The sequence below is a fragment of the Pseudorca crassidens genome, chromosome 16, assembly GCF_039906515.1.
Source record: "Pseudorca crassidens isolate mPseCra1 chromosome 16, mPseCra1.hap1, whole genome shotgun sequence".
NCBI classification, from domain to species: domain Eukaryota; kingdom Metazoa; phylum Chordata; class Mammalia; order Artiodactyla; family Delphinidae; genus Pseudorca; species Pseudorca crassidens.
Genome location: NC_090311.1, coordinates 19,134,780 through 19,161,657, shown reverse-complemented (window position 1 = coordinate 19,161,657; position 26,878 = coordinate 19,134,780). Strand labels below are relative to the sequence as shown.

Here is a 26,878-nt window from a genome sequence, read left to right as displayed (position 1 = left end):
GGGATGGAGGGAGGTGATATTATCTGAGTTTTGCATTCAGAGAAAGCCCCTGGGTTGAGAGTGACAGTCCCTCTGTTCACACCTGGTAGAATTCTCCCCTGCCACCAGCAGCAAACCCTCTCATCTCTTGTCCCCCACTACCAGGACCCCAGAGGTGCCATCTCAGTGCCTTGCCCAGCATCATGGGGTGTCAGAAGTGAAATGGCTCTTTAAGGACTCCCTGCAGGGCCAACTCCACAGTGCAAGAAATCAGAGACATCTGATCAACCCAGAGGGGAAGTGAAACACCCAAAGCAACACAGCTAGCTAGGGACATAGTCAATAACTTGTCTCAAGAAGCAAAGACTAGAAACCACCCTCTACCCTCACCTTGCCTCCATACACCCTCACAAATTAAACACTCTGTGTGCACCTCTAGGTATCAACAGTGCTTAAACCTGAGGGGTCTGGGGAAGACGAGGTACATAATGTCTATCTGAACACACAGCACAGAGCTTCTGTTGCCACCTCTGAACAGTTATCTCATCCTGGGCCACAGCGGTGGCCCTTCATGGCCTAAGCTCCTGGAATAGGTCATTCTTAAGGGAAATGGAAGTAGTAATTCCATCATTCTGGAGAGGGGGAAGGGCTCTCTCCTTTTCTCTCATCCGACAGCTAAATTAACATAACCCATAGGCACAGGGTTTTTGGAAATGGAAAAGTCAGTTTGTGAGCAATTATAATGTGAAATGAAAAGATACGTTGTGGCCCAGAAGCCTGGGCAGCTCTGTGCTTCAGGCATCACCTACCCTAAGGTAGAACACAATGCCATTTGCCAAGAACACACGTGGATCAGCTCCGTGCTTTTCACACAATTGGCACACAACAAATATTTGTGGATTGATTTGGTGGGCAAAAATTCCTGGCGCTTGGATACTTTTCCATTTTTCAGCTTATTCTTTTGATTTTTTTATTCTTTTAAAATGTTTAGAACAGGTGGCCAGTGTTCAAAACAGCTGGCAGGAATGTTGGTGATAGAGGCTGTCATCTGTATTTTCCAAAGTGGTTTCTGAGTAACACTGATTCTGTTACTTAGGTTCTGTGTTTAAGTCAGTTGGGGAAACACTACTGAGCTTCCTACTCTGGTCCCTCAAGATTCTCAAGGCACATCAGCTTATTAAAGATACTGAGAAGATTTGGGGCAACAAAACAAAACAAAAAACTGAAAACCAGTTTTAACTTTGTTTAAACAATTTATTTTCAAGTCAATTTAATTATGGAACAATCTCTCCCCCGTTTAAAAAAATGATATCCATTAAAGTTCCACAAAATTCAGGTTCTTTGGAAAACATCCTGGGAACTACTAACAGAGGCCAATTTCTGAATTTTACTAGTGAAAAAACAGAGGTCCTGAGAGGGGCTGAAGTTCTTTCTGGTAGCTAGTGAGGGGAGCTAGGACTAGAACCTCATTTCCTGACTGCCTGGTCCAAACTGGTCAACCACATCCAACTAGAGGGGCATTCCCTAAGGTGGGTCCTGGGATGCCAGGCATCATGGGTGGTCTTTGAGATAATAGGTAAAAAGAATGTGAACATTTTACTTTATAATAGGTCCTTTTGGGGGTAATTTGCTTAAAGATAGCGGTTGTTTTAGATGCTTTTAAAAATGGGTAATTTTATCCCACTCTTGTTATCTCATCGTTCTTGGGGTGCCTGCCCATTGCAGCCTGTGTGTGCCATAGGTTATGTGTTAAATGAGTAAATGAAAGAATCTAGCAGGAGTCAGAAAGGGAAAATGGGGAGAAAGAACGGGATGGATAAAAAAGGAGCCAGAAGTCAGTGATCAGTGGAGGATAGTGGCGCTCTGACAGAGAAGGGAAAGGAGACAGTTGTAGGTGATGGAAAAAAACAACAAAACAAAATTGAATTTGACCAGGAAGCTTTGCTTTTAAAAAGTGACTCATGAAGCTAATTCAGAACCTGGCCATGCCAGGAGGCACCTGGCCAGGAGATGAGGATTAGCATCAACTGCTGAGAACTTTTGTGAACCTGGATCAAGTTGTATTTATTGCACTGGTACAATAAATGTGCAAGACATTTTCTTAAGCACTACAACAATAACAGATGAGTAAGACACAGGTCTTGCTGTCAACAAGGTGACAGTCTAATGGAGGAGAAGAGACAGGGACTCAGATAAAACGTCAGGTAGAATGTGATCAGCGCCTCTAGAGGTGCAACAAGCCAATACTGTGAGGAATCAGGAGACTGGCAGATCATATCAAGTAAGAGGCTTAAGGAGGACTGTGTGGGAGACCCATGAGGCATGAATAGGACTGCATCAAGCAGAGCTAAGAGGAGAGGCATTTCAAAGTGGTGGGGAAGCATATGGAACAGTGAGTGGGCCAAGTGGGTTGCAGTCACCGGGTGTGTGTGGACTGGGAGGGGTGTGGAGAGATATGGCTAGAAAGTCTTCAAGTCACACCACGGGGCTTTTTTTTTCTTTTTGTGGTATGCGGGCCTCTCACTGTTGTGGCCTCTCCCGTTGCGGAGCACAGGCTCCGGACGCACAGCCTCAGCGGCCATGGCTCACAGGCCCAGCCGCTCCACAGCATGTGGGATCTTCCCGGACCGGGTCACGAACCCGTGTCCCCTGCATCGGCAAGCGGACTCTCAACCACTGCGCCACCAGGGGAGCCCATCCATGGGGCTTTGAATGCCTGGCTGAGGTGATGCTCCAAGCAGGCAATGGGAAGCTAGCAACAGATTTTTGTTGTGTGTGTGTGTATGTGTGTTGCGTGTGTGTAGGGAAATAATAGCATTAGAGATGATTCCCAGGCAGGATGACTGGCAGAAAGGGGTAAGCCAGGGGAAGGAGCTCACTTCGGTTCCAGAAAGACTAATTGACCATTCAGGTGTTGCACATCAGACAATCAGAAAATCTGGCCAGAGATACTGGCTAAGTCCTCTCCTGAGAGGACAGAGATAGCAGAAGGTTCTGGTTGTTATCTCAGGGAATAGGGAAACTAGGGAGAATGTGAGGAAAAGACTAGCCAAAGAGAAGGCAGCCAGGAGGAAAAGATGCAGAGAACAGCCATGGGAGGCCAAAGGTTCAATGAAGAAATTATAGCCATGGTTGAAAACCTCAACCTTGGAGCCGGGAATGTGTGAGATTTTTTTTTTTTTAACACCTTTATTGGAGTATAATTGCTTAACAATGCTGTGCTAGTTTCACCTGCGCAACAAAATGAATCAGCCATATGCATACATATATCACCATATCTCCTCTCTCTTGTGTCTCCCTCCCACACTCCCTATCCCACCCCCCTAGGTGGTCACAAAGCACGGAGCTGATCTCCCTGTGCTATGCGGCTGCTTCCCACTAGCCATCTATTTTACATTTAGTAGTGTATATATGCCCATGCCACTTTCTCACTTCGTCCCAGCTTACCCTTCCCTCTCCCCGTGTCCTCAAGTCCATTCTCTACATCTGCGTTTTTATTCCTGTCCTGCCCCTCGGTTCTTCAGAACCATTTTTTTTTTTTTTTAGATTCTATATACGTGTGTGAGTTTGAACCCCAGGGACCCGATTAGGCATACTTAGCAATGGGACTTAAAAGAGTTTTGAGTCTGTTTCCTCATCTATGAAATGGGAGTGATTTCAACCTCAAAGGACCGAGCACATTCGCAAATCTTCTTAGCATGGGGTTTGCACACAGTAGGAGCTAAGGAGAGAGCAGGGGCCAGCGGGAGAAGGAAATGTAGAGGTTAAGGGTATCCCCTTGAGGAGTGTCGGGAAATTGAGGCAGGGCCCCTCAGGAAGTCCAAAGCCTTTGCTTCCGCCGAGTTTCTGACCGGCCTGTGAGGAGAATGGGTGAGCGGCTTCAGCCTAGTCCGCAGCCCGATTCTCCCACACTTCCATCCCGCCGCACCTCCCAGCCTCCCCCCACTCCAGCCTCCCTCCCCGCTCTTGCTCCCGCTCCAGCCAGGCCCCGGAGCCCGACGCGCATGCGCCCTCCCGCGCCCTTGCCCAGCTTTCCACGTTTCACTTCCCTCCTATTCCCTCCGCAACTCCCGCTCTACCGCCACGATTGGCCAGAAGAGCTCTTCGCCTCGGCCAATAAACGCAGACCTGTCGCCTCCGTGTTACTGGGTAGAACAAAACAAAAACAGAGCGAAACTGGCCCGAGACGCTTCGAGGCGGCTGCAGGGGCTGAGGTGCTGTGTCGGGGCCGGCGGACCAGGGACGTGGACGAGCGGCGGCGGCGGCCTGAGGGGGTCAGTAGCGGCGGCGCGGCTCACGCGCTTGGGACGACTGCGACCTCTCCCGCAGCCCCTGCCTCTTCTCGGAGGCAGCCGCTCGTTGGGAGGGGGTGGGGGCGTGGAGGCCGCGGCCAGGTCAGGTCCGAGCCGGCGGGGAGGGGTCCGCTGCCTCCTTGGAGCTCGGCAGGCCCAGCCGCGCCCGCCCCAACGCCCCGGGCTGAGGAGGCCTGGGCCCAGAGCGTGGCTGCCGCGGGCCCAGCGCCTCCCGGACCCCCTCCGGGCTTAGAGGGGCGCGCGGGGCGCTCGCCGGCGAGGGGCTCCTCGTCCCCCAGAAGGCCGAGTTTATATTTTCCTTTGATGGTGGGCGTCTGGAGGCGAGTTTCTGGCCTGACTGAAATCCTGTGAGGAAGGTTTGCGCCTTCCCCGCCCCCTGGCCTCCTTGGGGCCCCCGGCCCGTCTTCCCAGACCCGGCCCTCCGGCCGCCCCGGTCCAGCATCCCCCGGGGGTCGGCCTTGAATGGGTGCTGCGAGAGTCCCGGCCTGCGCGGCGGGGAAGCGGGCCGGGCCGCGGCGGGAGTGGCTTCTGGGAGGCGGACACGTGCCCGCCGCCCGGGCCCTGCAAGTACTTCGCAGACCGCCCCCCCCCCCCACACCGGTCGGGTAAAGGGTCGCTGTTTAGTTTAAATGAAATTTCCAGGAGAAAACAAAGGCAGGAAGGGAGCCCCCTTCTGTGAAACGCTTGCTGTATAGGCTGTATTTGTCAATTTGGTGCTGCAGTGTTCAAGGGGAGGGTGTTTGTTTTTCCAAGAGCTTCAAAACTGCAGACGTCAAAATCGCCTGTCTCCCTACACCCTAGTGAGAACTGACCGCACAGCTAGCAACTGTGTGATATCTACAGATGATTAAAATGATTAAAAATGCACCTTGCTCTGGGGGAATATAAAGTCACCGCCTGTGTTTTTGTTGCATTTTCACTGTTAAATTTTAGAATTTTGGCATTCTTACTAATGTAAGGCTTTTTAGGAACCACCATTCACTTTTTTTTAAAAAAGGACCACTGCAGATGTGTTGTAAATTATTGGTATTTATGCCCTTAACTTTCTTTTATTCCAGGTTTATTAAACTCCTTAATATCTCAGCAAGCGTCTTTGAGTTATATTTTGATTGGTTTTTCTGTTGTAGTAATGAGAAAGGAAACATGGTTGCTAGGAGTGCAAAAATAAATGATATTTTTCTTTCCTGCTTATTTTTGCATCATTGTGGTCGAATGCTTTTAGCTGATTTTGTTTTAAATGGCTAGTTAGCTATGATTGTAGCCCTGGAATGAATACAAGTAGTAGTTAATGTATGGCCTAAACTTGACTCCAAAAACATGTTGAAGTGGTTTATGAGGTATATTTCAGGAAGTAGATTTTTTGGGGGAGGTGGGGTGGGAAAGCCAGACTCTTTTAGTAAATGTCTTGGCAATTGAATACTTCTGATTGTATGTTTCTGTGAAACACACTGGAGAAATGAAAACAATGTTTAATTTCAGCCTTTTGTCTAACTTACAGTTTTGTTTTCTTACTGCAAATTAATTTTATGGTTTAGTATGAAGGATGTGGAGTTTAGATTTTTTGCTTTACAGTTAAGTTTGGGGCAAAAATTTTAAGGATTGTTAAGTAACTGGAAACCCTCATTACTTTGAAGAGAGTAAAAACAGGGAACACATCTTTATCTTTCTGTAAACTCTTTTGAAACACTTGTGTTGCTATCAAGTGTGCCTGAGTTCTTGAATGTGTTATCATTGCCAAAAGACCCAGACAGGACTTTTTCTTGTTGTTGTGATAATTATTTAATAAAAACAAACCTGGTAAGTTATTTGTAGTCAATTACCTGATAATTTTCTTTACCTGCTGTTTGTGTAATAGTTTAGGTATTATTTTTAGTGTTTGAAAAGCAGTATTTAAAAACTTGTTGTAACAGTAGGGGTCTGTGTTTTTGTAAGCTTCTCTCTGTTAACCCTAGAAAAGAGTCTTCCTGTGGGATATTAAAGTCTTGCGTTGAACTTGTGCAAACAGTAGTGGATTTAGAAGGTCTGGGTTCTAATCCTGGTTCTTCCAGTGAGCAGCTATCTCTCTTTGGAGAGATTAGTGATCTACCTTCTCTGAATCTGTTTAGTTGTATGCAAAGTGGAGTTCCTACCTCAAGATTGTTCTGAGAGGTACATGAAATAATGTGTGTAAAATTCTTTTTGAATTATAAAGGGCTTTTAAAACATTAGTTATAATCATTTCCTTTATTAGTTAGGTTCTTCAGAAAGTATTCTCTTGAAGATCATAGTTGTATCAAGAATGAAAATGATTTTTTAAATGTAACTCCAGTTTAAAAATCTCACACACGTATCATGTGACATTTTCACTTTCCTATAACATGTAATTCATATACTGAAATGAAACAAATAAGGCATTTTCAGTCCTGGAGGATACTAAATGTTTATGTTTACAAACTATTTTTGTATATATATCTTTTTTTATTTTTAACATCTTTATTGGGGTATAATTGCTTTACAATGGTGTGTCAGTTTCTGCTTTATAACAAAGTGAATCAGTTATACATATACATATGTTCCCATATCTCTTCCCCCTTGTGTCTCCCTCCCTCCCACTGTCCCTATCCCACCCCTCCAGGCGGTCACAAAGCACTGAGCTGATCTCCCTGTGCTATGCAACTGCTTCCCACTAGCTATCTACCTTACGTTTGGTAGTGTATATATGTCCATTATCTCTATGTACTTATTTCTGAGGTTCATTTTTTTTCCCCTAAATCAGAAGTTGGTAGGAGAAAGGAGAAGTTTTCTGGAGAAAAGGGCTGTAAAACTTGTAACATGTTAGAATGGTATATATTGAGGAATTTAAAAGTCAGTTTTCCCTTTGAGTTTCAGGAGGCATCATATCGTCTTTCTAAAATGACAACTAACAGTAGGTTATGTTATATAAAAACTAAATGCTTTTTTGTAATTAGTTTATTAGTCATTCTTATTAATTTGTGCACTTTATATCTTAAAAAAAGGTCACACTGTTGGGGAAATGATTATAAGTGGCCGGAAGGACTTACATCTAACCTATGTTACCTAAACAGATAACTTCTTAAACAGATAAATACTTAAGTACTCTAAACCACTATTTAAAAAATATTTCCAGAGAGATTCTGAAATCGCATTTGGTTAAATCTTCTGGTGATAGTTTTTATGAAAATATATTTTGATAGTTTTTTTTTTACAAGTAACAGTTGATTTTTATCACTAATTGTCTAAATAAAAGGTAACTGATTTCATCAACCAGAACCTTCCAGCATTAATAATTTTTAAGCCATTTTGAAACCAAGGTCTAAAATATAGAGATGCTAATGTCATTGTACTTATTCCTTTCTTAAATAGGTAAGATTTAAAAAAAAAAAAAGAATGGGTTTTTCAGATTATAAAAGTAATTCTCTCATTATAGAAAATGCTGATTTAAAAAATTTCTCCCAAAGGGAGCCCTCTTGCACTGTTGGTGGGAATGTAAATTGATACAGCCATTTTGGAGAACAGTATGGAGGTTCCTTAAAAAACTAAAAATAGAGTTACCATATGACCCAGCAATCCCACTACTGAGCATATACCCTGAGAAAACCATAATTCAACAAGAGTCGTGTACCACAATGTTCATTGCAGGTCTATTTACAATAACCAGGACATGGAAGCAACCTAAGTGTCCATTGACAGATGAATGGCTAAATAAGATGTGGCATATATATATATATATATATATATGTATATATATATGGTGGAATATTACTCAGCCATAAAAAGAAACAAAATTGCGTTATTTGTAGTGAGGTGGATGCACCTAGAATCTGTCAGAGTGAAGTAAGTCAGAAAGAGAAAAACAAATACCGTATGCTGATACATACATATGGAATCTAAAAAAAAAAAAAAAGGTTCTGAAGAACCTAGGGGCAGGACAGGAATAAAGACGCAGACGTAGAGAATGGACTTGAGGACACGGGGAGGGGGAAGGGTAAGTTGGGACAAAGTGAGAGAGTGGCATGGACATATATACACTACCAAATGTAAAACAGATAGCTAGTGGGAAGCAGCCGCATAGCACAGGGAGATCAGCTCAGTGCTTTGTGACCACCTAGAGGGGTGGGATAGAGAGGGTGGGAGGGAGATGCAAGAGGGAGGACATATGGGGATATATGTATATGTATAGTTGATTCACTTTGTTATAAAGCAGAAACTGACACACCATTGTAAAGCAATTATACTCCAATAAAGATGTTAAAAAATTTCTCCTGATTTCAGAGTCTTAGAACAGTAATTACAGATGGCTACGTGATGAAATGGCAGATTTATCTGCCTTCAGATATGTTTTAGTGTGAAAAATAAGTCAATCATGTCTTTTTTTTTTTTAACCAAAACCATGCTGTTTGCATTTTAGAGTACTAGTTCTTAGAGTTCATTGGTAACAAACTAATCAATATCTATGTATAGCAGATTAATTATGAGGCCTGGTATTCCTAAAAAATTTGGAATGTGTATATATTCCTTTAACTTGAAATAAGCATGTATAGCAAACATATCTTTTTCTTTTTAACATCTTTATTGGAGTATAATTGCTTTACAATGGTGTGTCAGTTTCTGCTTTATAACAAAGTGAATCAGCTATACATATACATATATCCCCATATCTCTTTCCTCTTGCGTCTCCCTCCCACCCTCCCTATCCCACCCCTCTAGGTGGTCACAAAGCACAGAGCTGATCTCCCTGTGCTATGCGGCTGCTTCCCACTAGCTATCTGTTTTACATTTGGTAGTGTATATATGTCCATGCCACTCTCTCACTTTGTTCCAGCTTACCCTTCCGCCTCCCCGTGTCCTCAAGTCCGTTCTCTATATCTTTGCCTTTATTCCTGTCCAGCCCCAAGTTCGTCAGAACCATTTTTTTTTTTTTAGATTCCATATATATGTGTTAGCATATGGTATTTGTCTTTCTCTTTCTGACTTCTCTGTGTGTGACAGACTCTAGGTCCATCCACCTCAGTACGAATAACTCAGTTTTGTTTCTTTCTATGGCTGAGTAATATTTCACTGTATATATGTGCCACATCTTCTTTATCCATTCATCTGTCGATGGACACTTAGGTTGCTTCCATGTCCTGGCTATTGTAAATAGAGCTGCAATGAACACTGTGGTATATGACTTTTTGAATTATGGTTTTCTCAGGGTATATGCCCAGTAGTGGGATTGCTGGGTCGTATGGTAGCAAACACATCTTTTAATTCCAAGTTAAAGGGGTGCTTTAGCACATTCAGAAATACAGGCTTTTTTTTTTTTTTTGACACAGATAAACTTATCAGGAAGATTGAAACCAAATGTTAATTAGGGAAAGCTCTTTGAAAGTAAAGTGAACAATTAAAAAAAAATGGAATTATGTGGTGATTTTTTTTTAACAGTCTGAGTAAGTAAATAAAATTTACGTTACTTATATTGGTTTGGAAGATGTTGAAGCTTTTTTTTTTCTTTTTTTCTCATTTTATTTTATTTTTAACATCTTTATTGGGGTATAATTGCTTTACAATGGTGTGTCAGTTTCTGCTTTATAACAAAGTGAATCAGTTATACATATACATATGTTCCCATATCTCTTCCCCCTTGTGTCTCCCTCCCTCCCACCGTCCCTATCCCACCCCTCCAGGCGGTCACAAAGCACCGAGCTGATCTCCCTGTGCTATGCAGCTGCTTCCCACTAGCTATCTACCTTACGTTTGGTAGTGTATATATGTCCATGCCTCTCTCTCGCTTTGTCATAGCTCACCCTTCCCCCTCCCCATATCCTGAAGTCAGTTCTCCAGTAGGTCTGTGTCTTTATTCCTGTCTTACCCCTAGGTTCTTCATGACATTTTTTTCCTTAAATTCCATATATATGTGTTAGCATATGGTATTTGTCTTTCTCTTTCTGACTTACTTCACTCTGTATGACAGAGTCTAGGTCTATCCACCTCATTACAAATAGCTCAATTTCGTTTCCTTTTATGGCTGAGTAATATTCCATTGTATATATGTGCCACATCTTCTTTATCCATTCATCTGTCGATGGACACTTAGGTTGCTTCCATGTCCTGGCTATTGTAAATAGAGCTGCAATGAACACTGTGGTACATGACTCTTTTTGAATTATGGTTTTCTCAGGGTATATGCCCAGTAGTGGGATTGCTGGGTCGTATGGTAGCAAACACATCTTTTAATTCCAAGTTAAAGGGGTGCTTTGGCACATTCAGAAATACAGGCTTTTTTTTTTTTTTGTCACAGATAAACTTATCAAGAAGATTGAAACCAAATGTTAATTAGGGGAAGCTCTTTGAAAGTAAAGTGAATGCTTTAAAAAAAATGGAATTATGTGGTGATTTTTTTTTAACAGTCTGAGTAAGTAAATTGAATTTACATTAATTATATTGGTTTGGAAGATGTTGAAGCTTTTTTTTTTTTCTTTTTAAAGAAATAACATCCCAGAGGAAGAGTTCCATTTGGTAATTTAATCAGTGCAAGTGAAATTAAGGAACGATGGATGTAGAAAACGAGCAGATACTGAATGTAAACCCTACAGGTAAATAATATCTTGAAGGAACCTTGACTGTATTGTGAGCAAGTTTCAGGCCATACCAAATTTTATGAAAACTTCTTTACTTTAAAAAGCCATCTTACTCATACTATAAGAAAACAGGTCATATTTTAAAAATCAAGTTTGTGATTCTTATTTTTATGAAATTCATCACATGTTGTATTTTTCTGCCTGTCCTTTCACATTTCATGTGTTTATTCTCCACTATTCATAATAAACTATATGGTGTAGAAGAGGAGAAGAATAGTGAACCTGCTCATTACTGTTCTCACATGAGCTAGTTAGTGGTCTTTATAATATAAACTATTGGTATCATTGATATCTTTCCTAACTAATAATCTGTATATTACAAATTAACTGTGTATTTCCCCTGATTTTCCATAATGCTTCAGTAGTACATTATTATGATAAAAACGGTTTTGTGGAATATGTCCAAAAGCTAAATAACTTCAGATCACTGAAAATGTATATATAGTTTTCAGAATAATCTTTATAGAGAGTTAATTAGGATTTTGAAATAGTCTCAAGAGTGAGAACTTTTCATGTTGGTACACTTTAGATAATTCTTTGCTTGATGGTTAATATTGAAAAAATCTCTGTAAATATGTTTAACGTTATTTCATTTTTTAATACTACAGCTTCATTTTTTCAGTGACTTTAATTCACTATTGTGTCCAGTTACCTAGTTTTCTTTGATCTGAATGCATACTTTGAAGTTGAAACTTCTTTGCTATTTTGTATTTACGAACCTGATTTAAAGTGTACTAGAAAATTATAGTTGAAAAAATTATAATAATTAATGATTATTTTGGTGCTGCTTTATATACAATAGCTGTATGAGTACTTGTTTCTTAGGATTACAAATTGGTATCATGTCCCTGCTTCATTGAGGTGAGAATGGTAATAATAAAATTTAAGAATATATTTCACAGATAGGTAATTGTTTCTTCTCTGCACTGTCTGGTATAGCCAGTAGTCACATATGGCTGTTGAGCACTTGAAATGTGACTTACCTGAATTGGGATGTATCGTAGGTACAAAATTACATACCAGATTTCAAGAGACTTGGTATGAAAGAAAGAGATGAAATCCTCAGTAATTTTTTCTATTGGTTACATGTTGAATTGATATAATGGATCTATTAGATTAAATAAAATATATTAAAATAAATTTTACTTGTTTCTTTTTAGTTTTTAATATGAATACTGAGAAATTTAAAATTACGTATTTGGCTTGCATTATATTTCTATTAGATGGCACAGCTCTAAGTTTTATACTTTTTGTTTTCTATAACAAGTCCTTGTTTTAATCTTGTTCTTGATGCCTCTGCTCAGTACTTCCTTAAATACTTCAGTACTTCGATGAGCCTAAGGCAGACCTTCTTTGCAATAAATGCTTCCTGTAACAAATAGTCCAAGTCAGACAGACTAGTGTACTAATTCCAACTTCTACTTTTACCATCTCTGTTACTTGGGGAAAGTGGGTTATTTGCTTTGACCTTCAGTTCTTCATGTATAAAGCTGGGATTATAAATACCCTCTTTATAGGTTTATTGTTAGGATTAAGTGAGATACAGTGCATGTGTGTCATGCCCATAGCACATATTATGTATGTCACAAATGAAAATGAGCTAATATTGTTAATTATATAACTCAGTGGACCAGTAATTGAAAATGTGATCATCTGGTACTGTGGTGTAATATAAGTTGGGCTGGTTATTGAGATGTCAGAGAATTCAGAAAGAGGGAATTAGTACATAGTAGAAAAGAAGTCACCAGATTCTGTACTCAGGGTTTTTATCTTTTTAATTTTGGTCTTCTTAAAGTCAGATCAGTGGTGGTTATGGAACCCCAAAACTTAGGTGAGTATGAATAGCAGAATATAAAAGAGCAGTTGATACAAACATGGGTTAAAAATTATAAGATCTAATATATAAAATATACCTAGATGTGTCTACTGTTGTAGATACATAAATGTGTATTTGAAAGGATATTAAAATAGTTGAAGAGAAGAAACTGAAGTGTAGGACATATGATTGCTTGAATACTTTAGTACTCTGAGGGACATTTTAAAGCATTCTAAGAGAGGCCTTTATCTTCTGGATCAGTTGTGGCAGCTTACCTTAATTGTAGAAAAATGAAAGCAATATGTTAGAGGTAGATGTTTAATGTTTTCTTCAGTCATCCACTCTTACATGAAATGCCATCTGATTTGTCTGATCTCTGGTCTTTCCTTCCCTTTCCTCCTCTTCTTTTCTCTCTTTGTATTCATTCCCTTGTTGCCTATTTCTTTAGCTGTCACCACTCTGCTGTACTCTAGCTTTGTATTTTCTATAGTTGTCTAAGATTCAAATGTGGGTTTGAATCCTGGCCACAGTCCTTTTTAGATAATATAACTTTTGTATGAAACATCTTCTCTCTGAAAAATGAGGATAAACAGCTTCATTATAGAGCTTTGTGAGGATTATAGACCATGTATGTAAAGTGCTTGGAACCTGATACAGTAGGTAACAGTACTGATGGTAATGATAGAAGAAGTAATACGACTATTATGACTGACTACTGCTACTGCTGTTACTACTAGTCATAGTAGTTTAGTTATGATGATGTCTCAAACTGACCCTCCTAACGCTGGCTTCCTTTCCTAGTCTAAAAATTTTTAAAACACTGTTTTATTCTTTATTCTCTTTGAAAGCCCTTTAGTTTTTCTTTGAAAGTGTCACTTTCTTATTTACCCGGAAGTTATTAACCTTGCCCTTTCCAGTTAGTTTGTGACTGAATACTGCAACATTTTCTTAGCTGGTCGCTCATTTTATAATTTCTCTTTTTTTCTAATATATCCTGTATTCCTCTGACAAACTAATTCCCCCATCATCTACCTATGGTATCAAATTTCAGCTCTGACCATTTGAATGTGGGAGTGGTCAGCAGCTATTCTAGTGATAGGGGCAAGATCATGAAGGACCTAACATTGCAATGTAATGAGTTTACACTTCATTTCGACCCAATAGGAATACCTAGGGTTTTCAGTGGGAGAAATCAGTCTCCATGCAGTTTGGAGAATGGTTTGAAGACTGAAGGCAGCAGACTACTTATGAGACTGCCGAAGTAATTTGGCTCTACTTAACGTTTTGTTTGTTTTTTGATTACCACAGGGTTTGTTACTAACTTTCATACTTTTTGTCAAGAATTGTAAAGATTTTAACACATCTGTGTTTCTTTTTATAGGTTGATTTAAAAAATTTTTAGTTTCTACATATCATTACTTAAAAAAAAAAAAACATGTTAAAGCCCATGCATATAGACTTGACACATCCTAATTATTAGGAATATTTAAAAACATTTGAGGGATTCAGCTCTGAGTTGAGTGAGTCATAATGAACAAAACTTGGGCCCAGGGATAACTAATTCAGTAGCTTTCTGACTTAAAAAGTTTTTGGAGTAATGCCCAGTGTCTCCATGTCATTTGATCTCCATTGACATTGGAGTTGATGGTATAAAGGATACTCTGCTAGGTGCTGAGGGTACAAAAACTACAGTATAGGCATGGTTCCTCTTTTGAGGCTTATGACTTATTTGGAAAAGCAATGACATATAAAAAGAAATAAAGTGATTTCCATGATGTGGTAAATGAGCAGTGTATGAGTGTTACTGTGGCTAGAATTGTTAGGAAAGTTTTCATGGAGGAAGTAAGACTCCAGCTGTATATCCTAAAGGATTTTGGTAACTGAAAAGAGCAGTGAGGATGACATTCTAAATGGAGGACCTTTGGGAACTCCTAATGTTGCTGTCTTTCAGGGGATAATGTACAAATCTTACACAGTCTGGAAGATTTTCAGAGAATGGTAAGTAGTGTGAGTCAGGTTTGGAGAGATGAATTAGAACTTTGAGATGATGGCTTTCTTTGAAAGCAGTGAAGCATCAGCAGTTTGGCACAGTAATCGTATATGATCACGTATTTGCTAAATGCCTTTCATGCTCTTTGGATTAGTACTATTTTCTAAGTGTCCACAATTAATTATGAGGTATTTGGCAAGTTATTTAAACAGTCTTAGCCTTAGTTTCCTTATCTTTATAAATAATGTAGTAAATAGCTCTCAAACTTGTGGATAAATGACAAAGTGCCCAGCCTAGTGCCTGGTAAATAGGCATTCTGTAAATATTAGTTTATCTACCTTCCCTAAAGATCCTTAGTCTTTTCTTACTATCTCCAATTGCTTGACTGTCTTAGCTCATAAAAGTCTCAAAGGTTTTGTACTGTATTTGGTGTTTATATTAACGAAGGTTTTATGATACAAACACATGAAATAACATGCTTTCAGTAAAATTTTTCATTAACATTCAGTGCCTTAGTTCATTTGGCATGGTAATGTGAAAAGTACTACTAGTTTGTTGTCATGTATTGGACTGAGCCATATGAAATTGCCAATATGTGACTGTAACCTACAAAAATGATAATTTCATGTGATTCAACTTGGTATAACTTATGACTATAACTGGTATAGCAGGAGATGGTTAAAATACTTAGAATTCTTTTCCTTCATTTTCTTTTTAAGAGCCTGATAATTTAAGTGACTCTCTCTTTTCTGGTGATGAAGAAAATGCTGGGACTGAGGAAATAAAGAATGAGATAAATGGAAATTGGATTTCGGCATCCTCCATTAATGAAGCTAAAATTAATGCCAAGGTGAAAAGGCGGCTACGGAAAAACTCGTCCCGGGACTCCGGCAGAGGCGATTCCGTCAGTGATAACGGAAGTGAAGGCCTTAGAAGTGGAGTAACTGTACCAACCAGTCCAAAGGGAAGGTTGCTAGATAGGCGATCCAGATCTGGGAAAGGAAGGGGACTACCAAAGAAAGGTTAGTATATACCACGTCCAAAGACACAAATGGAAAAAATATTATCTGATTATTATACTACAGTTTCCTTGTTCTAAGAATGAGAGAAATTTAAACAGTGATAATGTTAAGGTTTTACGGCTTGTATATGTTTTTACATAGTAATAATCTGAGGACCATACCACTTTTTCTTTTAAGTTGAACCTTTTTTTCTTGTTTGAGTAGATTAGTTTTCTTGAGCAGTACTTTATCTCATATTTCCAGCAAAATACACACCAGTGTTCTTCACAGTTAAGAATTGTGCATGTATTCTCTAATTCTGCTTGAAAGAAGTAGGGTCAGAAATTCATCATGTCTATTATCTAATGAATCTAATTAGTTATGTCCATTGTTAAGAATACATGATAAATATAATTTGACTGGTAATATCTGGGTCAGAATTTTAATAATTTTGTATATCTGGTTCTGAGTTCTTTTCAGGTCTGTTTGTTTTAGGTACTGGAGTGGAATGGTCTTGTTTCACTGCTGTATCTCCAGTGCCTGGAGTAGTGACTAGCAATCTGGGTACTTAAATATTTGTTGAATGAGGGGTCTGTCAGCCTCTGTCTGTCGTAGAATTTTGATGCAATTTGGAGATTTCACCAACTTCTAAATGGTGGGAGCTTCAAATTATGGCCTAGGATACTTGTAAAATGTTTTTGTGCCCTGTCAGAAATTGTTATTTTTGTTGAATGGCTCTGCAACCATTGGCTGGGTCAAAATGAAACCTATTTATCAGATTCTGTTTTGCTCTGGTGGCAAGAATTATACTCTATGTGTAAAATAAAAACCTCCCCCCCCAAAACTGGTGATACTGTACAAGTTCTTTAAAAATAATGCAATATAGTGAGCTTATAAAAACATTTCAATACGTTTATTTAGTAAAGCAACCTTGAAAGTTGGAATTGTTAAACTTCTGCTGGTGAATTTGTATGTAGAGAAGTAGAAATGATGATTAGTTCTGTTAATGCTTCAATAGCAATTAGTTATTTGTAACATATTTCTAGTTGTGAAGTATTTGTTTCTTTTTATATCTAAAGAGTATTTGACTTTAAAACATTTGATGGTGGTCAGTGTACTTCGTTTTTGAATAATTTCTCCCTTGTGGCGTTTTCCATGCCACATCTTTCTGGCTCAGCATATTTCTTTTTTGTTGTTGCTGTTCCCAAGATATGTCAGATAGAATTTAGAGCTCCACTGCAGTATCACTTGCCTTGAGGTCACCACTACAGCTATTTTTCTGATTTTTTTCGTTTGTTTGTTTGTTTTTGCTTTTATTTTAAAGCATCTGCCTTTTTAGTTTTAACTTTGTAGGCTATTTCAACTTGTTTTTCTGGAAATAGGTTATAAACTATGTAATATCTAATCATTACTGAAAAATCAGTGATCTGAATAAAAAGAGGCTTAACATATAATTCTCAACTGGCAAAATCACTAGCATAGAAATTAAAATACAGTTTTTTAACTGCTATTGAATTAACACCTGAACATCTAGAATTATTTCAGATTTCAATTAAAATTTATGAACTATGGACATTATGCACTCTCCTTTCTCAGTTCTAAACTTTTTCAGGTGGTGCTGGAGGCAAAGGTGTCTGGGGTACACCTGGACAGGTATATGATGTGGAGGAGGTGGATGTGAAAGATCCTAACTATGATGATGACCAGGTAGAAGTGTTTTACTTTCTGTAATATATACTTAAAATACTTATAAACTTTTTGACCTCATGTTTGTAGTATACTCATACATTTGTCAAATCATGTATTCTATATGTATAGTCTATACCATTCAAATCATATATATATATAATTTTATAATGTGTGATTATAATTTGTGTGATTATCTGATATGTATATGAGTGTGTATATATGTGTGTACACATATTACACACATTAGTATGTATATCTAAATCATATATATTCAGTCCTTTCAGACTGTCAGGTTAATTTTGGATTAGAAAACCAAGTTAACTGATAGTAATGTATGAATAATTTGCACTTGGTTTCTGAATTTAATAATTAGACATGGAAATATTTCTAAGGGAACATGAAAAATATATTTTAAAACCAGTAGGATTCAAGTACTATAAAATCTTTGCTAAATGTTCTAATTTTAATATATAGTCTTGAAAGACTTGAAAGTATGTTGTTAGACTGAAGCCAGTCACGAGTTGCATATAAACATTTCAGGGCTTTTTTTTGCAGAGAAGGGGGATAGAAGATTATTGGACATCTTATTCTTTTTGAAATTTCAGTTGAATAATGCTTTTTCCTTAAGAGATATTTTGGTCACTACAACATTGATTTTTGTTATAAGGGCTTTTTTATTATCATAATACTAATCATGAAGGCTTTGGCTCCTGCTGTTTGTTTTTTTTTTTAAGTGAAGTTTTAATGGAACTACTAGGTGTGATAGGAAGCTTAAAGCTTTTTGGTCACTGAAGTATTGGTTTTGTGGGAGAGAGAAAAAAAATTAACAGAAGATACGGGGGATCAGAAGCAAGTCATATATTTGCTGTAGTTAATGGTTTTAATCTGTATGTTGGTTTATTGTATTCAGATTTTATAAAAGAACAGTGACATAGATTCTGTTTTTATATTATACAAGTGATCAAAGTATGTAGCATCTCTTTTTCTTGCCCTGAATGGGTATTACTAACCAGTTGGAGTATAAAATTGTGATCAATTTCAGTTCATCTGAATATTTTGTTCTTTAATTTATAACTTTCTGCCCCTTCCCTTTCCAGGAAAACTGTGTTTATGAAACTGTAGTTTTGCCTTTGGATGAAATGGCATTTGAGAAGACTTTAACACCAATCATACAGGAATATTTTGAGCACGGAGATACTAATGAAGTTGCGGTAGGTTTAAAGTTGAAAGTATAATTTATTTAATATAGGAGAGCAGACACTGTTAAAAGCAAAACATCGTATTCAGAATGATCTTGGATCACTGAAAAAGTTTAAGCATTTTCTTATGCATAAATGAATTTCTAACTAAGAAATGGACTAAAATTTTATTTAGACCACTTCTTACCTATTTGGGATCAGATGAGGGCTCTGTGCCATTTTCTTCTCTGAAAAATGGCACAACACAATAATTTTTATAATTATAGCATTTTTATAATTGATAGTTTATAAAATATAATTAATTTCAAGGCATTTATGGACCTTCTAAAATGTCCTTAGGGATCTCATTAAAAATGCCTCAGTTCCATTTTTTTGACATTCATTTCAATGCTTAGGACTAGAATAAAATTTATCTTTGTACTCTGTCCAGAAAAGAACACAGATACAAAAGTTTGGAAAAGAATGCATACAGAAATCAAGAGAACAAATGTGTGGTGGTTTTTTGCTTTAAATTTATATATTTAATTAATTTATTTAATTTATTTAATTTTGGACTGCTTTGGGTCTTGGTTGCTGTGTGTGGGCTTTCTCTAGTTGTGGTGAGCGGGGTCTACTCTTTGTTGTGGTGTGCGAGCTTCTCATTGTGGTGGCTTCTCGTTGTGGAGCACAGGCTCAAGGCACGTGGGCTTCAGTAGTTGTGGCACACGGGCTTCAGTAGTTGTAGTTCACGGGCTCTAGAGCACAGGCTCAGTAGTTGTGGCACATGGGTTTAGTTGCTCCGTGGCATGTGGGATCTTCCCGGACCGGGGCTCGAACCCATGTCCCCTGCATTGGCAGGTGGATTCTTAACCACTGCACCACCAGGGAAGCCCCACAAATGTGTTTTTGAAGCATAATTTGTATGGGAACATTTACTGTGTTACAAATTGTTTGTAAAGTAAATCTAAAAGGGTAAAATTTAATTATTGGTCTAGTTCAGTAGTTTAGTATTACTGACTTAAAGTAATAAAATTGCATCTCCATAGAAGATTTTTATAATTTAGATTCTTTTAATTCAGACTGGTTTTCTTTTTTTTTTTTTGTGGTACGTGGGCCTCTCACTGTTGTGGCCTCTCCCGTTGTGGAGCACAAGCTCCAGACGCGCAGGCTCAGTGGCCATGGCTCACGGGCCCAGCCGCTCCATGGCATGTGGGATCTTCCCGGACCGGGGTACGAACCCGTCAGCAGGCGGACTCTCAACCACTGTGCCACCAGGGCAGCCCCTAGACTGGGTTTTCTTGGTTTGTCTGATAATATGAGGTTTGATAGCTTTGAGGTTTTGTAGGAATAAAACCAAGTATTTGTTCAGCTTACCTAACCGGTGTCCTTGTTAGTAGTCATTACTCTAAGTAACTGAGTTACAAGTTAGTCTCTGTGGTCATACTGCCTATATTCCACTTCCAACCTGGGCACTCCTCTGGGTGCCCTCAGCAAATACTTAATTTTTCTGTGCTTTGGGTGTGGTGAGTATGATGATAATACCTCCCTCAAAGAGTATAAACTAAGGTGGCTGTTATAATTCCTGATACACTGTAAGTGGTCAGTAAGTATTAGCTGCTGCTATTATATTTTTTAAGAGAAAATTTTACTTTATCCCAGCATTTAAAACAATAATCCCACTTAAAAACAGTGGTTTAAGATCTCATTTTAAACTTTATATGGAAGTATAAATATTTGGGTGAAGAGAGTATAAACAGCTTATGATAATGTAAAATGAATTTCCCTACAAATGCTCATAAAACACTATTTCTAGAAGTAATAGAGTATAAGGCAGAGGGTTAGTTAACTCCTAACACCAAACTTAGCAATACTATGTAGTTTAATAAACTATTTTAGGTGTAGTTCACATTCTTGATTTTAGTGATGTTCAGACAGTTGAAGCTTAAAGTGGATCAGTATTTATATGTAGAAAAAGATGTATTTATCTTATCCCCAAATTTTGAGTGTTTCTCTGATTTTTTCCAGTGAAGGAGAGAGAAGGATATATGGGTAATATCTTGATTTTTTTCAAAAATAAAATTAAATTAAATTGAACTATAGGCAGTGACATACTTTTTTTTTTTTTGAATAGGAAATGCTAAGAGATTTAAATCTTGGCGAAATGAAAAGTGGAGTACCAGTGTTGGCAGTGTCATTGGCATTGGAGGGAAAAGCTAGTCATAGAGAAATGACATCTAAGCTTCTTTCTGACCTTTGTGGGACAGTAATGAGCACAAATGATGTAGAAAAATCATTTGATAAATTGTTGAAAGATCTACCTGAATTAGCATTGGATACTCCTAGAGCACCACAGGTTTGTATGATTCTTCCTCTTGTTCATTCTCTCCGTCTATTCACTTGCAAGTATAGAACTAATACATACTCCTAGGAAATTTTATTAGATGAAAGAAGAAAAACTGGCCCATATTCCCTGTCACACAAAGATAGCCCTCTAATGTTTTAGTGTATTTTTCCCTAGCTGTTTTCACCCCCGCAACATAGTTTTCATCACACTGTAATTTTATATCTTACTTTTCCCCCCCATGCTCTGTATAGTTTCTAGGTCATGTTTTTTTGCTGTCTGTATATTCTCTATTACATGTAGTTAAGCTGTTTCATGAGCTAGGATTTTTAAAAAACGTAGATTGTTATAATTGAGGATTGAGTTTGCTTCACTAATGTTTATTATAAAAATAATGATAAATAAGATTGTTCCCTTTTGTAGCTTTGTGGGGAAATAATTAGAAAATTCATGACTTATGTATGCTTTTGTTGTTTAGATTCTGTTCAAAGCCTTTTACTTTTATTAGATTTCATACATGCTGACACTATAATATGACTTTCTGGTTTGAAATTGAAAATGTGTGAAATCGTTGCTATTTACCTGAGCAGAGTTTTAAAGCAAGGTTGGAGCACTTAAACATTAATTTAGGAATAGACTATAGGTAGGTTAACATAAATGCTGTTTCTGTTTTACTTTCCTGTGACAGACAGTAAGTAGTCTGTGTCAGTATTGAGCTGTGATTCAAACATGAATTTTTTTTCTTTTTATACAGTACCCATACTTTAAAAAAAAACTATACATAAGTTAATAGTCATTATAGAAATTTTGAAAAATAAAAGGCAAAAGGAAGAAAGGACAGCAAAAATAACCACTGTTAACATTTTGGTGTTTAAATCTTCTGTTCTACTTTTTGTGGGTATATATCAGTGTATGGTTTTTACATATCCTTACGTTTTTTGTTTTAATAAAAAGTGGAATCATACTGTATATGTTACTTGGTAAACTTGATTTTTCTTACACCATAAAATGTGGTAAACGTATTTGGCCACACGGTGTACCGTCTTACATATATACCATTCAACCACACAATTACTGTTAGACACTAAGTTGTTTCCAGTTTTTTTAAGAAATAATGCTATGAACATACTTTCAGATAAATATTTGTGCACAGCTTTTCCCCCTCAGATAAATTCCTTTAATCAAACAGTTTTGAGAGACCAAAGTCCAATTTTTTTCTTTCCAGAAGAGATGTTTCTCTTGACTATTAAGTCATTGACTTACTAGCAAGTATTTTTGATTATATGCTATGTTTCAAGCAGTGTGCAACGTGTTGGGGATTCAGTAGTGAGCAAAACAGATATTTTTTGCCCCCATGGCTTTTAACTTGAAGGTTAAGATGTGGGAGTGTATGCCAGGCATAAACAGTAGGTACTAAATAGGTGTTTTTTGAATACTCCAACATGTCTTAGGTATTGACTGTGTAGTTCAACCAGTCTTTATCATTTATGTTTTTAGAAATTGTGTCCTATAAAGCTTTATTTTAGATTTTTTTATATAGCTCTTTTTTTTTTCTTATTATAGCTGGTGGGCCAGTTTATTGCTAGAGCTGTTGGAGATGGAATTTTATGTAATACCTATATTGATAGTTACAAAGGAACTGTAGATTGTGTACAGGCTAGGTAAGTAAATTAATTTTTCTACTTAGACTTTCAAAATAGGGGAAAGTTCTACAGGATTCTGTTGAAATGACACTTGAATTAATCAGACTTTGTGGACGCCTATTTGTCATTTTTGTGTACTCTTTACCATTAAAACAAAATTGAGAGATTCTTGACATGATATAACAGAAAGAAGACAGTACTATAATGCAGAAGTTCTGGGTTTTAGCTAAACTGTTAGCTACCTTTATGTCAAGCCACTTTTCTCTCAGCCTCAGTTTCCTTATTTATAAAATGAAAGGATGGGACTTGGAATGTTTTTTAAGGTCCCTTTAGGTTTTACTATTCTGTAATTATTTAATATTCTAATAAGATGGACAGTATTAACAAAGGAGCCCTGTTTTCAATTCTGTATTTATTTGCTATAGAAATCTTAGGAAGTAATGTTTTTCACTTTTTTCTTTGGTATAATTTTAAGCTAAATGTGATATTTGGGAGTTATGCTCAGTGATTTTTCATAACTTCCTGGAAACTTAGACTTGTACTTAGCCATGTCTTAGGTTTTCACAGGTATAGATATTAATTTTCTAGGACTACTTCAGGTCAGAGTGGCATGGTTGCCCTGGTGGAAAGGCATGGATCTCTGTAAAAGTTAGTTTTAGGTGAAACATTCCTTCTCAGGCTAGATCAGTAATTTTGAAATAACGTTATTAGACTTTTGTTGACCAAGAAATGGAAATGAGTGAGAGAATATTAATATGAGAAGCAACTTTTTTGTTCCCAACTTTTTATCTTGAAAAATAGTTTTTTAAGAGACTTCTGAACTTTACGTTGCTTTTATGTTATATGAAAGCTTTTAGTGTATATGGGTTTTTTTCCCCCAACTTCATCCATAATTTGGTCAATCTCAAGCATGTCCATATGTCAAAATTAACTTTTTTTTTTTTTTTTTTTTGGTAGAGCTGCTCTGGACAAGGCTACCGTGCTTCTGAGTATGTCTAAAGGTGGAAAGCGCAAGGACAGTGTTTGGGGCTCTGGAGGTGGGCAGCAGTCTCTTAACCACCTTGTTAAAGAGGTAACTACTGGGCATTGTCTTTAGCTTAATTTATATGTATTCTTCAGGGAAACAAACTCTACCCTCTAGCTGGTATTGTTGTGGACAAAAATTAATTTCAGTCTTATAGCTGCAAGTGGAAAATGGAATAATCCTTATATATTTGGATTTATGCCCTTTTGCTATAAATTATACAATAATTATATAGTCATTATTAAATTTTTATGGTTTCTCTGACTTAAACTAAGACTGTGTTAAGTTAAAGGGGCTTTCATGAAGTTAAAGGGGTTTTCATGAAGAAGGCTGTGTAGGAACCTCAGAGGAATACCTAAAGTCTTTTTCTTGGAATGTAAAATTTTTCAGACTGTTGAGTTTCTGTTTTGTAGTTATTCAGTAAATGTCCATATTTATAAGAGCAGTTTGAAACTGGGTGGTCTCAGATTGTAAGTTATGCATTATGAACACTAGAGTAGATCAGAGTGGTAGATTTTTGTAGGGAAGTTCACTACCTGTATGCATTCTTTAAAAGAAAAAGTAATTGGTTTTTGCATTAATACCAGATTTATGCTCTCTGGATTTTTTTTTCTGGCAGCAAAGTGATATTCAATAATAAGAAACCAGAAAAAGTAGTTAATCCTATTTGAAGATTTTTAAGAAAATTAGAAGATTTATATAGTACATGTGCTTCTGATTTTTGAGTATAATCTTTCATGTGACTATAGTTTTGATATTTAATAAATATTTTAATGATATGTATACCAAGTTTGAGTGTTAAGGAGCTCTAAATATTGTTAGAGCTTTGACCAGTTTTGTTTTTATATATGTTAAGGTAGATGAGTTGGTGTTTGTAATGTCATGATTGCAATATCTGTTTTAAAAAATTTTTAAAGTTATTACAAAAATTGAGGTATAAAAACAGTGGAAGTACCGGAGCAGTTCAGCAAGAAAATAAAATAAAGGCATCTAAGTTGGAAAAGAAGAAGTAAAACTATCTCTGTTCCCAGATGACATGATCTGTATACAGAAAATCCAAGTGAATTCTCAAAAAAACAAAAACACCAAACTATTATAAATGAATTCAGCACAGTTGCAGGATACAAGATCAGTGTACAGAATTTAATTCTAGGTCTTTTGTACACTAGCAATGCAATGAATGGTCTGAAATGAAATTAAGAAAACAGTTGCATTTGTAATAGCATAAAAAAGATTAAAATACAAAGGAATAAATTTAACAAAGGAAGTGCAAATCTTGTGCACCAAAAACTGCAAAACACTGTTGAAAGAAATTAAATAAGGCCTAAATAAGTAGAAAGATATCCCATGTTTATGGACTGAAAGATTTAATATTGTTAGGATGATAATGCTTCTCAAAATTAATATTTTGAGAAACTGCCGAACTGTTTTATGGTATGTGAATTATCACAACAACAAAAAATGGTCACGATGAAATTGAAGTAAAACTACCAATATATGAGGTTGACATTATTTGGATATTCATTTATTTTACATGGAAGGATGAGTCGGACAGAGAGGACTTTCAGAAATATATACATGTATTTATAATTTATCGTTCTCAACAATGCATGGGACCCAATGGGAAACACTTAAATACTTTAATAACAAAGTTAAAAAACTAAGTGATGTAATTTAAATAATAAATATATTAGCTTATAATTATAAAGTGAAAATACTTTATTCAAGTAACATGCTTCAAATATTTATTTTCCTAAAGCATAATAGCAATTATTCATCAAGATATATTCTGTTGATCAAATTTTACTATACTTTTAATGGAAATACATTGTAGAAGTTGAAAGTAGAACATACTTAAATGAGATTTCAGTCAGCCAATATTCATTGAGTGTCTACTAGGTGCAAAGATTATTTTAACAGGCGATGTATAGGGGAGGACATTCCTCGTTGAAGTTCTTGTGTTGAAAAACTTCTTTTCTCTGGAGCCATAGATGTTCTTGTGCAACTTTCAACAGGAGAGTCAAGACTTGCCTCCTTAGCTGTAACTGGAAGCTGAATTACTGACGAACGTTTTAAATAATGGTCCTCAAATCTTCAGTTGTAGAGAAAAGAGAAAACTGCTTTGGAAATCTTTGCCCTGTCTAGTAAAGCCCTATTATCTCTCATTTTTTGGCTCCCACTTAATGTCATGCCGATGGAAATGGGTTTGCACCACTTTAAAAATTCATTTTGAGACTTTCAGTTAGTGCCCTCTAGTGGTATTTAAGGTCCCTTGTTTTACAGGGAGCATTGAAGCATTATGGTCACAACTCAGGCCAAACACATCTTAAGTCTACTCATCGATCGCAGTGGATTATTGAAACACACCGAAACACTGCATTACCTTCATGACTATGAACCATTTAAAATTTGGGAATTTGCTTTTTAATTATTAAAAAATTCTGTTATGATAGTGTCATGTCAAGACTATTCTTAGACAACTGTCTGTGACCTGTTTATCATGTACTATATTGAGATGAGGGTAAATAAATCCTTAGGCAAAACAGAATTTTTTAAAAATCAAGAATTCTAACACATCTCAATCTTTAAATCTAATAGATTGTTATGCTGCTGAAAGAGTATTTACTCTCTGGAGACATATCTGAAGCTGAACATTGCCTTAAGGAACTGGAAGTACCTCATTTTCACCATGAGCTTGTATATGAAGTAAGATTACTTTGACATTCCAAAAAGAATTATTAAGTGTTCCTTTTTGCACCACAGTGACATAATGCTTCTTTAATAACATACATTTTTGTTTTCTTTTAAAAATTTTAATATTAAGGGGGAGAGGGTTTTACAATTTTTTCTTTTTTTATCAAGGTATAATTTAGAGTAAAATATACTCTTTAGCTGTGCAGTTCAATGAAGTTTTGACAAATGTATCAAGTCACATAATCACTATCTCAGAATATAGAACATTTCCATCACTTCCAAAAGTTTGGGGCTAACCTGCTCCCCTACCACTATCATCTCCTGGTAACCACTAATCTAATGTTTGTCCCTATAGTTGTGCCTTTCCCAGACTATCAGTCATATAAATGGAATCATACTGTGTGTCTGACCTTCTTCAGGTAGCATAATGCTTTTAAGATATGTCCATGTCATTTTATGTAACAGTAAATTCACTTTTTAGTGCTGGGTGATATTCCATTGAATAGACCTACCATATTGTTTCCAGTTTGAGTGATTATTAAAAAAAAGCAGTCATAAATATTCACTCACAGGTTTTGTGTGGACATATC

General features: G+C 37.0%; 1 protein-coding gene across 3 annotated transcripts in view; it reads left to right on the top strand.

Annotated features, from left to right (window-relative positions):
• The first annotated feature begins 4,059 nt into the window (after positions 1-4,059).
• PDCD4 (programmed cell death 4) overlaps positions 4,060-26,878 on the top strand; it is a 29,898-nt gene continuing 7,079 nt past the window's right edge. The window contains exons 1-10 of one of the 3 annotated variants that reach the window (XM_067709427.1): positions 4,060-4,252; positions 10,760-10,867; positions 14,680-14,726; positions 15,440-15,740; positions 17,332-17,426; positions 18,506-18,619; positions 20,718-20,939; positions 22,491-22,588; positions 23,528-23,642; positions 26,193-26,300. In XM_067709427.1, the coding sequence (XP_067565528.1) occupies positions 10,825-10,867; positions 14,680-14,726; positions 15,440-15,740; positions 17,332-17,426; positions 18,506-18,619; positions 20,718-20,939; positions 22,491-22,588; positions 23,528-23,642; positions 26,193-26,300 (1,143 nt within the window). In that variant the 5' untranslated portion in view covers positions 4,060-4,252; positions 10,760-10,824. Of the gene's footprint in view, positions 4,254-10,759; positions 10,868-14,679; positions 14,727-15,437; positions 15,741-17,331; positions 17,427-18,505; positions 18,620-20,717; positions 20,940-22,490; positions 22,589-23,527; positions 23,643-26,192; positions 26,301-26,878 lie in introns of all 3 variants that reach the window. The other 2 variants (XM_067709429.1, XM_067709428.1) reach the window with 2 other exon arrangements.